The 15695-nt window shown below is 42.2% G+C and overlaps 1 protein-coding gene across 1 annotated transcript; it reads right to left on the reverse strand.

The window, feature by feature from the left end:
* Positions 1-11572: 11572 nt before the first annotated feature.
* Positions 11573-15291, reverse strand: LOC121461994 (beta-1,3-galactosyltransferase 5-like). Its single transcript, XM_041673392.1, has 2 exons — positions 15239-15291; positions 11573-13050 (listed from the first exon to the last, which is right to left on the reverse strand). The coding sequence occupies exon 2, from the start codon at positions 13048-13050 to the stop codon at positions 12124-12126; it is 927 nt and encodes a 308-aa protein (XP_041529326.1). The 5' UTR covers positions 15239-15291; the 3' UTR covers positions 11573-12123.
* Between the last annotated feature and the right edge of the window lie 404 nt (positions 15292-15695).

The following is a 15695-nucleotide window of genomic DNA, read 5'->3' on the forward strand; positions in this document are numbered from 1 at the left end:
TATATTTTGCAAAGTATGGGAGCAGTTCTGACCACTGAATCTGTGCAGCACGTTAACAGACCAGGGCTTTGTCCCTGGGCAGGGTTTAGGAAAAATTCTCCTGGGAGACCTGCAAATTTTAGTGAACAAGAAAATAATACAACAGTCACCTGAACAGTATGTACGGTTAGGAAATTTTTCTTACGGGCCATTGCACAGCAGTCAGAAAGCATTCCCATAAAATGGAAAACTGAAAAATCTCTACGGGAAGAGCAATGGCCACTAAGTAAGGAAAAATTACAGGCTGCTCATACCCCGGTCCTAGAGGCAGGATGCATAGTATACCATCCACTTCTCCCTGGAATGCTCCTATCTTTGTTATTAAGAAAAAGTCTGGTAAATGGAGGCCGCTGCAAGATCTTAGAGCAATAAATGATTGTATGGAAATAGTGGGGGCAACTCAACCTGGGTTGCCTCAGCCTCTGGGTATTTTTTCAGGATACCATCTTTTAGTTTTTGACCTGAAAAATTGTTTTTCACCATTCCTTTGCATCCAAAAAGATTCTGATAAATTTGCTTTCAGTGTACTGTCTCTAAATTTCAAAGAACCCCATAGATGCTACCAATGGGTAACATTGCCCCAAGGAATGGCTAATAGTCCTGTCGTCTGCCAAATGTTTGTAACCTGGATTATTGCCCCCATAAGGTATACATATTCTCAACTGTATATTATTTACTATATTGATGATATCCTATTAGCTGGACAGGACCCAGATGTAGTTCTTGAGGCTTTTGCTGAAACCAAAGAAACTTAGCTCTTCCCCACTTGGGAATTAATCCTTCTTGACTTGCTCCTAAACAGTTATGGCAAATGAATGTTACCCATGTTCCTTATTTTGGGTGTATGCAATATGTTCACATAATTGTGGATACATATTCTCATCTTATTTTTGCCTCATCCCATGCAGGAGAAAAATTATGGGATGTTAAAAGTCAGTGTCTCCAGGCTTTCACCTATATGGGAGTTCCAAAAACAGTAAAAACTGACAATGGGCCAGGCTACACCAGCATTAGCTTTGCTAAATTTTGCTCTGAGTTCTCTATTTCTCATAAAACAGGAATGCCATATAATCCTCAAGGACAAGGTAAAATAGAGTGAGCACATCATATGCCCAAAGCCTATTTGCATAAAACAAAAAAGGGGGAATATGGTTCTACCCCCCAGAGACCATTTATCTTTTATTTTATGTATTTTAAATGTTTTGACTGTTGATGCTCAATCTCATACCACTGCTGACTGGCATTGTCTGCCAGTTTCTTTCGGGATGCCTGATTTCAAATAGAAGAATCTAGCAGGTGGCACTTGGAGTGGTCCAGATCCTGTGCTGTTATGGGGGGAGGGGCTGTTTTTGTTTTCCCACAGTATGCTGTCAGTCCAGTATGGGTAACTAAGCACTTGATGCGTGCTGTGGATTTTCCTTTCCAGGAGCCTGAGGACAGGACAAAGCCAAGAGATCAGATGGACACTGGAAAAGAATCCTCTGTCTCTGATGCCAGTGGGATTGGATAGCCCTGTGAGGCCCTATTTCTTATCTATCAATTTTTAGCACAGGTAAACTAACTATGCCTTTGGATATTACCCAAAATATTATCACAGGAATTTGGAAAATGCCTCAGTTGTAGATACTTCTGTTAGCAGAATTTGCCGAGCTCCAGTCAGTTGCTGCTGACCTGAGCCTTTGAGTTATGATTGGAGTCTTTCCATGCTTAGGACTGAGTGCATTACTGTCTCCCCCAGGACTCTTAATTCCCATTCAGCAAAAATTGTACTCTTTCATCCTGCTAATTTTTCTGGAGTTTTAAAATGTTCTAAGCAGGTTTGTCAACTGAGGAGTTGTTGCTGGGGTTCTGAGAAGCTGGCTGTAGTGGTCCAAGTGCCAAGGTTTGTTCCTCTGTTTATCAACTCATCCCATGATGATCAACTCATTCTGCATCCAGCAAGAAGAGATTTTGGCATTACAACAGTCATATCAGTGGCCATTGTTGTGGCTGCCAGACCAGCTACAGCTGCTGGAGATGCCATTAGCCAGTAAGTTGCTTCTGCTAGCACAAAGGATACTTTATTGGGGCAGGTTGCAAATGCCTTGGCCACTCAAAATAAATGTTGCAGTTAAATTTGCAATTGGTTTTGATTCAAGACCATTGAAAGGTTACAACTTACTAGGTACACTAAAAATGCTTAATGTTGCTATTCAGGACCCTGGAGTGCACAATTTACAAATTGGCTCATAAGATTATTCTGGTTAACAATAGCAGGGTTCCTCCCACCAGCACTGAGACCTTACTTAAAGGGCTCCAATTTATGGGCAGACTCATTAAGCATTGAGCAGGCACAACCTCCTGATATGTGCTGGAGCATCATCTTCATGTTTTCATGGTGCCAGGCCCAGAGGCAAGCTCAGGTCAATGTTGCCACTTGAAAAGTCCTCTTAGCTATTTCCCCAGAAGATCCTTCAGTGCATATCTGGCTGAACATGCTGATGAGTGACTAGTGAGCCAATGATTGGAAAGGTTTTGGGGCAGGTGCCCCAACCTAAGACAGGAAAAGTGTTTTGACCTGGACGATTTCTCAGGACAGGTTCTTTCATCATTGTGATGAACATCATGACCAAAAGCAAACTGGAAAAGTTTGTGTTATGCCCAAATCTGTGAATTCCCCAAAAACCATGCTAGGGAGTTCTGCTTTGTCTCAGCCTTTTAAGCTATTTTGGGCAGGGAGCCTTGGATGATGTGTTCCTTTCCATGACTACTTCAAGCTGACCTTGGGGCATTGTTATCCAGGCCCAAGCAGGTTGAAAGGCTAGCCAGAGATAGGGAGAAAATGTAGGCAATGGGACACTCATTAGACTTCATTGAAGGAACAGGGAGTGCTCACATCAGCTGGACCGGTCCATATCAGCTTTCAGCAAGTTCATGGCTCACCACCATTGAGAGCAGGTTGTAATAAGCAACTGATGTTTAGATCCATCTGCCAGCCAAGTGAAAGCCTATTGAGATAAGTTTAAACTAGAAACAAAAGTTAAAATTTAGAAAAAGAGCAGATAACAGATGTCTGTAAACAGGAGGTATTGACTCACACTTTTGAGTCCTAGCTAACAAGTTGACTATAGCTTTGTGGAAGAATCTGGATAACTTTTGCTATTAAACTGACATTATAACTGTCCTATCCATTAATATTATCAGAGATCTCAGAAGGATAGACAAAGTATATCTGAGTACAGACCAAATAGTTTCCAAATCTATTAAAAATTACAAGGACCAGAGTCCATATATAGTTAGTCATACCCAGATCACCATAGCATCAGAGATAGAAATACCCAGAACAGCAGTCCTACTGCCTAAGCCAGGCTCATAAGGTGAACTTTTTCTTTTTCGGTGGAAGAGGGACATTTTGTTCTCTATCATTAGCAAGGCCATTGAATCTCTAATCACCCCAGAGTGATTGACATAGAAACAACATCCATTCCCCAGAAGAGAAGATCCAAACCTCTTAGTTTCAATACTAAAATTTATGACTTAGTTTATTCAAATAGTTTAAACCGAACAAAGTTAGCAAAGATAGGGAAGCTAAACATACACTTTTAAGCCAATAGACCTTGAACAAGGAAATATATTTTAAAACCATTAGTTAATATTTTGATGTTTTTACCTTTTAATATAGTTTTTCTGTTATAGTGATCCTCCCATTACAGAACTTTTTTGTTGTTATTTTCCATCTGCAGTTCTGTCTATGTTGTGTATCTCAATCCAAACATCTGACATGCAGGTGGTCCTAGACTAACCCTGTACAACAACCTACAAAAGACTGAGATTTATAGGCTTGGATGCTGTTCCAAGTCCTCTATCAAACTGCTTATGCCATTTTCTTCTGCATCACAAGAAACGATCATTTTTGTTTCAGGTTAGCCTTTGGTGCTTATGTCTCTGACCCTAATTTTTACCTTTTATTTTAAGTTTAAATGTTAACAATATAAAACATTTTATAGCACAGATGTCTCACAGCCTTATACATTTATTTAATTTTTTTAAAAAAATTAAAATCTCCTAAATGTCTTCCTGCAATATCAAGAATATTAAAAATAAAATACTTCTTTGGTCCCACCCTCAATAGCATATACATAGCCAGTCTTTTAGATCTCAGCCTGCTCCATATCACTGTAGCTGGTACTCCTGTTACTAACACCTGGCACTGGCGTTGCTAAAACTATTAAGGTCTATGATGGGACTTTAGTCCTGTTAAACATTTGTAAACCTTAGCGGTTTTTATGATCCCTTTATGTCTTTATAACCATTATTACTGGGTGAATCTTAAATTAACAAAGTGTAGCTGACAGAGCAAGGTACATTTTTGAGTATGAAAACATTGAGGTGTAGCTTTAATATTTTAAATATATATAGACTATCTTGGAGATTTGTTAGGCCCACTCCACATGATAACCTTTAATGATGGTGAAATCATGAGGTATCTTTTTTTAAACTCTAGCAAAATGGCAATCCTAAAATTAAAATAGAATTATGGCTCATGGTTTCTTTAAAATTACCCATGCATAGATTTTAAGTAAATAAAACATGGGTCTAATAAAGGAAGAGCCATAATCCAATTCTAGAGCCAGATTTTTAATAAAACAACAGCATATAGGAGTTTTAACATTATTTATACCAAAAAGTTATCTGAATTTCTGCTAACCCAAATTCAGTAATCAGAACTCAGTGATAAATTTCTGAAGTCAGGCCTGTAATTGTGGTCACAGTAGTGATGGGTGGCAGAGACAGCAAAAATAGCCAGACCGTTTCTGTCTCAGCTCCATGCTTGCTAGAAAACTTATATAGACAAACTTTTTAACAAAACAAGTACATTCAGTGTTTGCATGTATGAGAAACCACAGCAAGCATAGTTTACATCTCCTCTGACCTTTTATAACTTTTTATATTGTATGGTTACAATATTTTAAACAAGAACAGAAACATGAATATACTATAACAAAAAACCTTTAGATTTACATCAAATAAAATCCTGTACCAGCATGAAACATTTGAGACCAACAGTTGTTTTTCTTATACATTAACTAATAGTAATTTGTAACCTGCCCCTATAAATTTTGACAGATATTTATAACACATTGGATCTGAATGATCAAAGCAGCTCTGGTGGATGGAAATCTGGCTGTAAGTGTCACAACACCTATAGTCAGAGTGGAGCCAAACCTTGGTCGGGTTTGATCAGAAGCGGAGGCATACAGCCACAGGGCAGGCAGAAGGAACTCATCCACCCGCATGGGAGGGGGCAGGGTGATATGCGGCTTGGGGAGGAAGAGATTTTAATCTCTCCAGCCATAGCAATTAACCCCAGATTCTCTGTTTAGCATTTGAAATCCTATTGGGATACATCCGCCCCCTAAAACTGGCACTGGCAGCCTTGCTACATTGCAGCAACAAGGCTGCATAGCCCAGCCACTCATCCACACAAGCACACTGCCCCACAGCCCCGTAGGTGGGGCCAAGGCTGACTCCTTTTCATCCAATGATTAAGTTTATTTGTCTTATCCCTTTTAGGAAAATATACCCCTATGCTTATGGCTCTATCTCTAAAGTCCTGTAAGTGATCACAATTTCAAAGTCAAAGAAGTCATGATTTGAGTCTTTCCCATATTGTCAGCGCATAAATCACACAGCACAAACAGAACACACAGACACACAGACAGTGAACAAGACAACGGAGCCAAATCAAACCAAAGTTGACAGTCTCAAGCTGTTTTGTGGGTGTGACCTACCCCTCTATCAAAATGAGAATGCAACCCACATGTTTCTATACAGAACGGAGAAGGCTACCCATGTGCTCTCAAGAGAATGAAGAATGCTACCTGCCTGTCTCACCACAGAACTGAGAATGCTACCCATGTGTCTCTCAACAGAACTAAGAACACCACCTGCGTGTCTCATGACAGAACTAAGAATGCTACCCACGTGTCTTATCAGAGCAAACCACCCTCTGCAGAAGGGTCCTGGGGACGTCTCCTCCAGGTGCTCCACCTGTGATTTTTTTCACGCATCTGAAGATTGTCTGCAGACGCTTATGTTTCCTGGGCCCACTCACAGAAAGACATGAGACATGAGACATGAAACAAAACACAGAAAATTTACTGGCCAGTTGAAGGCTCTACAGGTGGTAGTCCCAGTGGGCTTGGGGGATCCCAGACAAGTCCCCAAATGTTATGCAAAAAATCTGCAAAGTCCCCAAAAGCCAACAAGGAGACTAAGTCCCGTGTGTAAAAGCAAAGTGACTTTATTATATGCAAGTTTGCAAACTCAGTCTCTCCACATGTCCAACGTATTGGAATAACCAGAGAGCACGAGCTCAGTTAAATTTGGATTTTAATAGTAGTAAAAGTGGGGGTGAGGGGTTTCTGAGTTTCAGGACCCCTGATTGACTGACCTTTGTCCAGGGGTGTCCTGGTGAGTGTGTGCTGGCAGGTGAACCTATCTACAGCAATTGAAATGTTAGGCATTTCCTTTGGATGGTCTGTTTTTGGAGAGTGCTCAGGTAATCTCAGTTTGTGGTCTTTCCTGCCACAAGGGATTGCTTCGGGGTAAACTACTGAGACTCAGGCCTCTATTAAATTTATTGGTGTCTGAGTCCAACTCTGGCAGGTGATAATGGTTGGAAGAAAAGCACCTCCTTTGGGTAATCTGTTCATTTTAGCTTTTCATGGCTGATTCCTTCAGGTTTGTTTCAGCCTACAACTCTCAGGTCGCATTCCATCACTAAGGGACATCAGGGCAGGGAACTGGGGACAGGAGCTGAAGCAGAGACCACAGAGCAGTGCTGCTTACTGGCTTGGCTCCTCACAATGTGCTCAGTTTGCTTTCTTTTTTTTTTCTTCTTTTTTTTTTGCTGTTTACCTTTTTTATTTATTTTTTTTTAATTTTTTATTGAGAAAAGGATTAAAAAAACATAAACAAAAAACAAGTTTCCACCTCCTCCCAGCCTCCCATTTCCCTCCCCCTCCTCCCACCCTTCTTCCCCTCCCCCCACTCCTCTCCCCCTCCCTCTCCAGTCCACAGAGCAGTCCGGGTTCCCTGCCCTGTGGTAAGTCCTAGGTCCTCCCCACTCCGTCCATATCTAGGAAGGTGAACATCCAAACTGTCTAGGCTCCCACAAAGCCAGCACATTAAGTAGGATCAAAATCCCGTGCCATTGTCCTTGGCGTCTCATCAGCCCTCATTGTTCGCCATGTTCAGAGAGTCCGGTTTTATCCCATGTTTTTTCGGTCACAGTCCAGCTGGCCTTGGGGAGCACGGAACCACAATTCTCAGTTAAGGGAGCCACTTTAGGGTAGGCAAGAGACTTGACCCTAGAGGGGCTCCCAGGTGCCCAAGGCGAGGTACCCAGTTAGTTCCTTGGGCAGCTGAGGATAGGGAACCTGAAATGACCCTATCCTATAGCAATACTGACGAATATCTTGCATATCATCATAGAACCTTCATCAGGTGATGGATAGAGATAGAGACTGAGACCCACACTGGAGCACTGGACTGAGCTCCCAAGGTCCCAATGAGGAGCAGAAGGAGGGAGAACATGAGCAAAGAAGTCAGGACCACGAGGGGTGCATCCACCCACTGAGACAGTGGAGCTGATCTACTGGGAGCTCATCAGTTTGCTTTCTTAAACGACTCGTGCTCACCTTCCAGGGTTGACGCTGCCCACAGTGAGCTGAACCCTCCCATGTCAATCATTAATAAAGAAAAGGCCCCAAGGATTTTCCCACAGGCAAATCTGATGGAGTTAATTTCTCAGTTCCTTTAAGATGACCTAAGTTGTGCCAGGTTGACAAAAAACTCAGGAGCACAAATGACCCCTTGTCACCTCAAAACACAAATACATCACTCTCAAGCCCTAGCCTTTCTTTTTCATTTAACCCCAATGTCTCTTGTACATAACACAATATAAAACAAGTGTAACTTTAAAACTCTCATAGGCTTTAAATTTTTCAACACTTGTAAAGTCCAATCTCTTTTAAAAGAAAGTTTTTTAAGTCCAAAATCTTTTAACTGCAGACTTCTGTGAAATCAAAAGAAAATTAAGAGCTAGAGTAATAGCTCAGTGGTTAAAACACTGCCTGCTATTGCAGAGGACCCATGTTCAGTTCCCAGCACCCATCCGGCAGCTCACAGTTGTCTGTGAATCCAGTTCTATGAAATCTGGGCTTTCCTAGCCTCTGCAGACAGTGCACATATGTGGTACACATAGATGTATGCTGACAAACATAAAATAAATCTTTAAGAAATATATAAGGAGGGCAGAGAAACCTCTCAGTGCTTAAGAGGACTTGATGCTTGTTGGAGAATGCCACTCTTTGGTTCCCGGATGCTCAGCCCTGAAATAATCACAAATAAACTATACTATTTAAATCACTGCTTGGCCCATTAGCTCTAGCTTATTATTGGCTAACTCTTACATCTTATTAACACATCGCCAATAATCCGTGTAGCACCATGAAGTCATGGCCTACCAGCAAAGTTTCAGCAGTCTGTCTCCAGCAGTGGCGCCATGGCTTCTCTCTGACTCTGCCCTTCTTCCTCCTGCTATGGGACAATTCCACAGTTGAAATTCACTCTTCTCAGATGATTTTAGCTTGTGTAATGTTGACATTAAAAATTAACCACCATATCATGCAACTAATTAGAGTGAACATTAAACACCTGCTTGCTACCTCACAGTTCTGAAGGCAGGAAGAATGCCATGCTCATTAGGGGAAGGCTATGCAAACGGATATTACATGATCATTTCCCAGCCTCCCAGACCCAAATAATCACACAAAACTGTATTAATTAGGATAATGTTTGGCCAATGGCTCAGGTATATTTCTATCTAGTTCTTACATCTTAAATTAACCCATTTCTATTAGTCTATGTATCCCCATGAGGCTGTAGCCTACTGGTAAGTGCTGATATCTTTCTCTTTGGGCAGCTACGTGGAGTTTGCCTAACTCTGCATATTTTTTCTCCCTGCATTCAGCTCTCTTTTGTGTTCCCTGACTAGTTCTCTTTTGCTCTGCCACAGATGAACATCATCCTTATTAACCAAGAGTAATAAAAGAAATTCACAGCATACAGAGGGGAATCCCACAACATACAACAGATAAAATGGGCCATGGGTGCTTTTTGTCTGCACTTATAGTACATGAAACCACACATAAAGTGGGCCGGTATCTTAAAGGCTGTTCGCTGAAGGAGTTCTCACAACAAGGCTATCCTAGGAGGTACTGGGTAAATGCTAGCAGCCTCAACTCTGCAGGCTCTGCAGGCTCTGCAGGATTGAGGTTCCATCTCCTCCCTTACTGTTAGCTGAGGGCCCCCATTCCCAGTACACACCCATCAACAGCTGTGGCATGGCTCTTTCCCCCACCCTGGAAGCTCGGTGCAGTCAGAGCAATCTCCTCTTCAAAAAGCTCCCAGTCTAGATGCATCCACATCATGCCCTTTTAATGGACTCAGAGTCAACTGATCCTGAATTTAATTACATCCACAAAATCTGTTTTGCCATGCAATATGGCATAGCCACAGCTGTGCTGTCTCACCCGACTCTGTCCTAGAGAATAGGGCAGAAAATTACAGGGAACCATAGCAAAATTCTGTGTATCACATTATAAAGGCAGCTACCCTCTAGTCCCAAATTATCTAGTCTTGTTTTCTTAGCTTTGGCTTCCTAGACAAATATCTTCTGTAGCAGCTTAAATATCAGGCAGTTCTGGAAAGTCTGGGGTCAAAGTGTTGGTCAAGACAGGTCCTTCTAAAAACATTCTTCTTGTTATACAAACAGATATTTTCTTATCCCCTATGCTGTATCTTCTGTGGCAGAAAGACCATCACTCTAATCTCTTGTCATAAATGTGTTAAGGGTAGTACTCTTGTGGACTGATGCATTATTTCTGAAATCATCAAGCCCATCTATAGGGTGGAACTCTCATGGACTACTGGGAGTACTATCTCTCCAGAGAAAGTACAAGCAAATGGAGACCCAGTGACCCCTACTCACATGTGAGCAGCAGGGGATTCTGGAAAGAGGCTATAGTGGACAGGATGCAGAAACATGTTGAACTAGGGATTAGGGTGTTCAATGTAGTGAGATCAGATTCAGATGAGACCGGGCAAGGCCTGACCTGATATGTACTGTTATATCCCCTAGATTACCATGTTGGAGCCTATTTCTCCATGTGTCATGCTTGAAGGCATTCTTAGGATTTCTATTGCTGTGAAGAGACACAATGACCATGGCAACTCTTACAAAAGAAAGCATTTAATTGGGGTTGCTTACAGTTGAGAATGTTACTCCATTGTTTTCATGGTAGATGGCATGTAGTCAGACACAATGTTGGAAAGGTAGGTGAGAGTTCTACATCTTGATTGTGGGCAGTAGAAGGAGCCAGTGTGTCACAATGGGTGTAGCTTGAGCATCTGAGACCTCAAAGCCCACCCTCACAATGACCCACTTCCGCCAGCTGTTCTGAAGCTTTCTAATGATATGTTGGCATTTGCCTATTCCACTGCTCTAGAGACATCTGCAGAGTACACAGTCTTATTTATATTTTAGCATTTTGCTCTAAAATAAGATTTCAGATGGGCCATGTGAGTTCACGTGCACCATTATGCCCTGCTGGTTTAGTTTTGTACGGGGCCTGAAACACCTACTTACAGGTAACTGTTATTGCCCCTAATCCAGCTAATTAAACCACAGATAAGATATAATATCCTAAATATAGAGACTGTAATCTGTCTAGATGGGGAATCTTTAACCACTTCAAGGATCTGTAGAACATGGCATTTAAATAACTTAGGGTTCTGTTGACATGAGACATGACTGCTTCTGACAGCACCAATCTATTCCAAGAGAATGCTGAGCACCAAAGACACACCAGTTGGAGCTTGTTTTTTTCTTGGCAAAATTGGCCTTTGGGCAAAGAACTGACAATGCCTCAACCACTGACATGTTATATGATATCCAGAAATGGATATGCAGGACTGTCAAATCTTGCCCAGACAGAATAAGACTGTTTTGAAATTTTTCCTGCCTCTGAAAAGGGTCTGTCAGTTATGCTAGGCCATATCCAAAGTTGGTTGCTTCAACGTTGCAAAATAAGATTTTGGGTGATTGCTCAGGTAGCTAATTATCTCTGTCATATATTGCTTGCTCTGGAAGCTACTTGAGATTGTACTTCCTGCCTGCTCAAGTAATATTATCTCCCTTCTCAGGCTTTTGATGGGATTGAAGATTAGATAGTCATAGTTACTTTCCTCTTATGATCTAGCCAAGTCATTTCCAATACAAGACTTAGTCTCCTTAGGATAGAATGTTTATTAAAACATCTAGCATATGTTCCTTGCTTAATATTGTTTATGTTGATTGTAATTCTAATCTTATACTTGATATCTGTTCCAAGTCTATATTGTTTTGTATTGGGTTTGGAACTCACTTAAACAAATGGGGGGGGGTGTGCTACAAGAGCTCCTTCTGCTCCTTCAGCCAATAGCCTTTAAGATACCAGCCCACTTGGGCGTGGTCTCTTTTGCTTTAAAAAGCAGCTGTAGCCATTCACTCTCTCTCTCCTGCATCTGGCTTCTGGCTATTAGACTTCATTCCTGATCACGCAGAGGGCTGTTGTCTGGGAGTGTGATCTGTAAGTTTTTTCCCCTTAAATAAATAATGTTTTTATTAATTATAATTCCAAACTGGTGTACAATTGTTTTGGACTTACGCCTTCATGGGAGTCTTTGGATAAGTAAGTTGCCATGGCTGCTCATTCCAACCTGTAAAATGGGAATGATCACATCGATGGCTTCATTTGTATACTGAGCCCTGAAATGAGCAGATGAAGGCATGTCTCAAACATTGAGAACATAGGGCAAAGGCCTGAAAGTCAAGATCTGTTATTGCTCTAGTGTATGCAGGGCATTGAGAACAGCACTCTTTGCCTTCCTCCTCCTTTCCTCCTTCTCTCTCTACCCCTGAAAGTTCCCAGCAAGGCCATCCCAGATCTTCCCAAAGTATCACCAAAGGTTATTAAAAGTTTGCACCAGAGGTTCCCCTCAGACAGAAGAGCAATCCTGTTCCTGAGAGTTCTCCAGTATCTGCCAGTAAATAAGTAAGTCCTGGGGAGTTACAGAGTGGCAGGTCACAATTTTCTGAAAGCGACACACGGAGAACCTTAAGCTATCTGGGAAAAAGGTTGGTTCAGTATGGAGTTCCTCAGGCTGGATCTTCAGCATGGCCAAGCAGAGCCCAACAAACACATCCTCCAGCTTCAGGAATGGAACACTATCTGAGACATCATATACTTTGCTGGCCACATCACTAGAAAAGACATAACCTGTCCCAGAGCAAAATGGTGGGTACTTGTCCTGGGGATATTCAAATTTACTCACAAACCACTTGTTGGACTTTTTCCTGATGGGAAGATCATTGGACTTTATGTAGCCCGTGAAGAACCTGGAGGTTTTGTTTTTCTTCAGCAGCAGGTCAGTCAGATAGCCAACATTCACAAACACATCTGAGTCTGTTTTCATCACAAAAGCTGCCTGAGGACAATAGTGGTGCACCCATTCCATGCCCATCATTGTCTTCAGGGTCAAGTTGTAATAGACGTCCTTGAAATCCTTCTGTATGATGTCATGGTGCTGCTTGCCCTCCTGAGCTGTGGCATTCATCTCATCAGGGCTATCTGAGGCCCCCAGAAGGAAGAGGGTCTTCACAGGCTGCCCCTGCACCTTTGTTTCTCTACCCCATGTCTTGCGGATGGCCATGCGAGCCTCCAGCTGCTTGTGGGATGAAGTCACCAGCAGCACAAGGAAAGGGGGCTTCTGCTTGCAGTCTATATCTGGAAGCTGAAGAAACTTCCCATGACCTTTCTTGAAAGCAATTGGTGGTTCCTCAAAAGGCTCCATGCTGAAGTACAAGCAAAGAGCACCCATCATCAGAATGAAAGCATAAACCAGCCTCATGTTCATGAACTCCATCTGAAAGAACAAAGACAAACTGCCAGGTCTCCCAAGAGAGAGGCTGGAGTAACAGATACCCACACACAAGATCAGAGGGCTTTGTTCTGGCATTCCAAGCCTAGCACCAGGGCTAGAATTTATATGTTATAAGGTACTAACAGAAAAGTATTTGATAGTTCCCAACACAGGACTAGAGAGACCACTCAGTGGTTAGGAGCACTTCCTGCCTGCAACCACCTGTATCTGCTGCTCTAGTGGATCCGATGCCCTCTTCTGGCCTCTGTGGGTACTGCACACAAGTGGAGCACAGATAAACATGCAAACAAAATTCCTTTATATGTAAACTAAAAACTTTTAAAGTTTACTCAAAGAGTTCCAAACACAAATGAAAAGTAGATAATATACCAACCCCACATATACAAAATTTAAAATTTAAAACTGACCTTTCAAAAAATATGAGTTGATGTGCCAGGTAGGTGAGATAGATGAAGAGATCCACAGTTTAAAAAACTCTGTCGGGGCTGTAGAGATGGTTCAGAGGTTGAGAGCAATGGCTGCTCTTCCAGAGATCCCTATTTCAATTCCCAGAAACCACATGGAGGCTCACAGCCATCTATAATGAGACCTGATGCCCTTCTCTGACATGCAGGTGTACAGGCAGAGCACCCATGCATAAAATATAAGAAAGGAAAAGAAAGAGAGAAAACTCTGGACTCTTTCAGCACATAAAAATGGAGGTCATTCCTCTACAGTGAAGCACACAGGACAGCCTGTCATGCTGTCCCGCAGTGCCACACTGACAGCTTTGGGATTCTAGATGTAGTTCCCAGCTCTGGGACCTGCCAGCCCTTCACTGATGGGATATTCAGACTCTTTGTCCTTCAGTAGATGGGACCGGATCTCCAAACAGATCCTCAGCTCTGACCTCTGGTGACTCCATGACAAAGAATGTCACAATACAGCTAGACAACCTGTAGATCTGACAGCTGTACATTCAGGGTGCAAGCAGAGGACTGGAAGCAGTGCATTCTGGGTGCAATCACATGACTGGCTTTGGAGGCCCAAAAATGAGCCTTTTTCCACATTGACAAGGTCGGAGAGTTGAAACTTACCTCTAGTTCCTTCAAGGTTATTCTGCCTCCACCTCAAAGGTCCCACCTAGCTGTAGACCAGGAGTTTTGCTCTCTCAAGGTTATTGTGAACAGTTATGGCTAAGAGCCAGATTTTGACTTCAGGAATAGAGAGGTAGATATTTTCCTACCTTAAACAAAAGTCTAAAGATCCAACTAAGGGTCCATTTCCTATATGGAGATAACTTTGGGTTCCACCCAGGGAGTGGTTTGCCTACAGAGTGTTTTGGTCTAGGGTGTAAGAGTGACTTGTTTTGAACATTTAACTAGGGATGTAGCACACAACCTTCAATAAGTAGGTAGATTCCTTTGTATCGTGTTAATGTAGTTTTTGTTTACTCCTACCTTTTCACGTCAGGGGTATTTAAAGAAACTGGCACTTAAACGTGGGCATTTTTCAGTCCTCACTGGAATTCTTTCCTGATACTATAGTATTTGTTTCTCCAGTTTATTATTTCCATTTGCATCTTCATATTCTTTACTATATTTTTAAATCCCCATGGGCTCTACCCTGGCAAAAGATACTTTTGTTGGCACTGACCCCCAACAAATGGCCACAGACTGCTCTAATTAAGGATGTTCAAAAAGAAACTCTTCACACTTTGAGTTCCTGACAACTCATGTGTCTGAACTCTTGGTCTGCAGCCAACGGTGCTGTTGGAAAATGTTGTAGAACCCTTTATGAGATGGGGCCGAGCTACAGAAGTGAGTCCTGGAGGATGAGTGTTGAGTTTATGGTACTGTCCACTTCATGTCCTCTCTCTGCCTCCTGATCTACAAGATATGAGCAATAATCTCACGCCCTGCAACCACAGCTACAAACTGCTCCCAGTGGTGTGTATGTGTTCCTGCTGCAAAGGAGAATCACCTCAAATCAGGATCCAAAGTAAATCCCCCCACCCTGTAAGTCATTTCTCTTTACATATTTGGTCATAGCAATGAGAAAAGTAATGAACACAAAAGCACCTCTGGTTTTCTGATTTGCACAATTACCTTGAAATTCAGGAAACCTGGAATGTGGTGAGTTTGAGATCACCTGTGTTAGTGTTGTAACACTGAGAAAGAAAGACACTCACTTTTGCTGAGCAAGAACTTAGTTCTATCTGGAATGCTAAGCCACAGGGTATAATTCACGATGGATTGAATTCCTTGTGAAGAGCAGGTGGTGACCAATGTTTCACCCTACTTTCCAAGACAATCTTCTGGACTCGGTTTGTCAACCAAAACTGAAGACTGTGTCTCTCAGGAATAACTAGGAAAGAAAAGGATAGAGTCGAGTTGTTTTCACTTTCCTTCATGCTTTGCCCTCTCCCTGTGTGACCTTGAGTAAGTGGATGAGCTGAATTCCTGGACTCAGTTTTGTGACTTCTAAAATGGGTACAACTGGGACACAGAGTCAACCATAAGAATCACCTGCATACAACAACAAACAAATATCTAAGAATCCTCTTAGGTCTCACAAAGATAGACCCTGTGGTGGTTTGTAGGAGAATGGCCTCTGTGGGTCTATATCTTTGAAGACTTTGTTATCTG

Source organism: Microtus oregoni, unplaced genomic scaffold, assembly GCF_018167655.1.
Source record: "Microtus oregoni isolate MIOR12 unplaced genomic scaffold, Mior012 000023F_ref0000262, whole genome shotgun sequence".
Taxonomy (NCBI): domain Eukaryota; kingdom Metazoa; phylum Chordata; class Mammalia; order Rodentia; family Cricetidae; genus Microtus; species Microtus oregoni.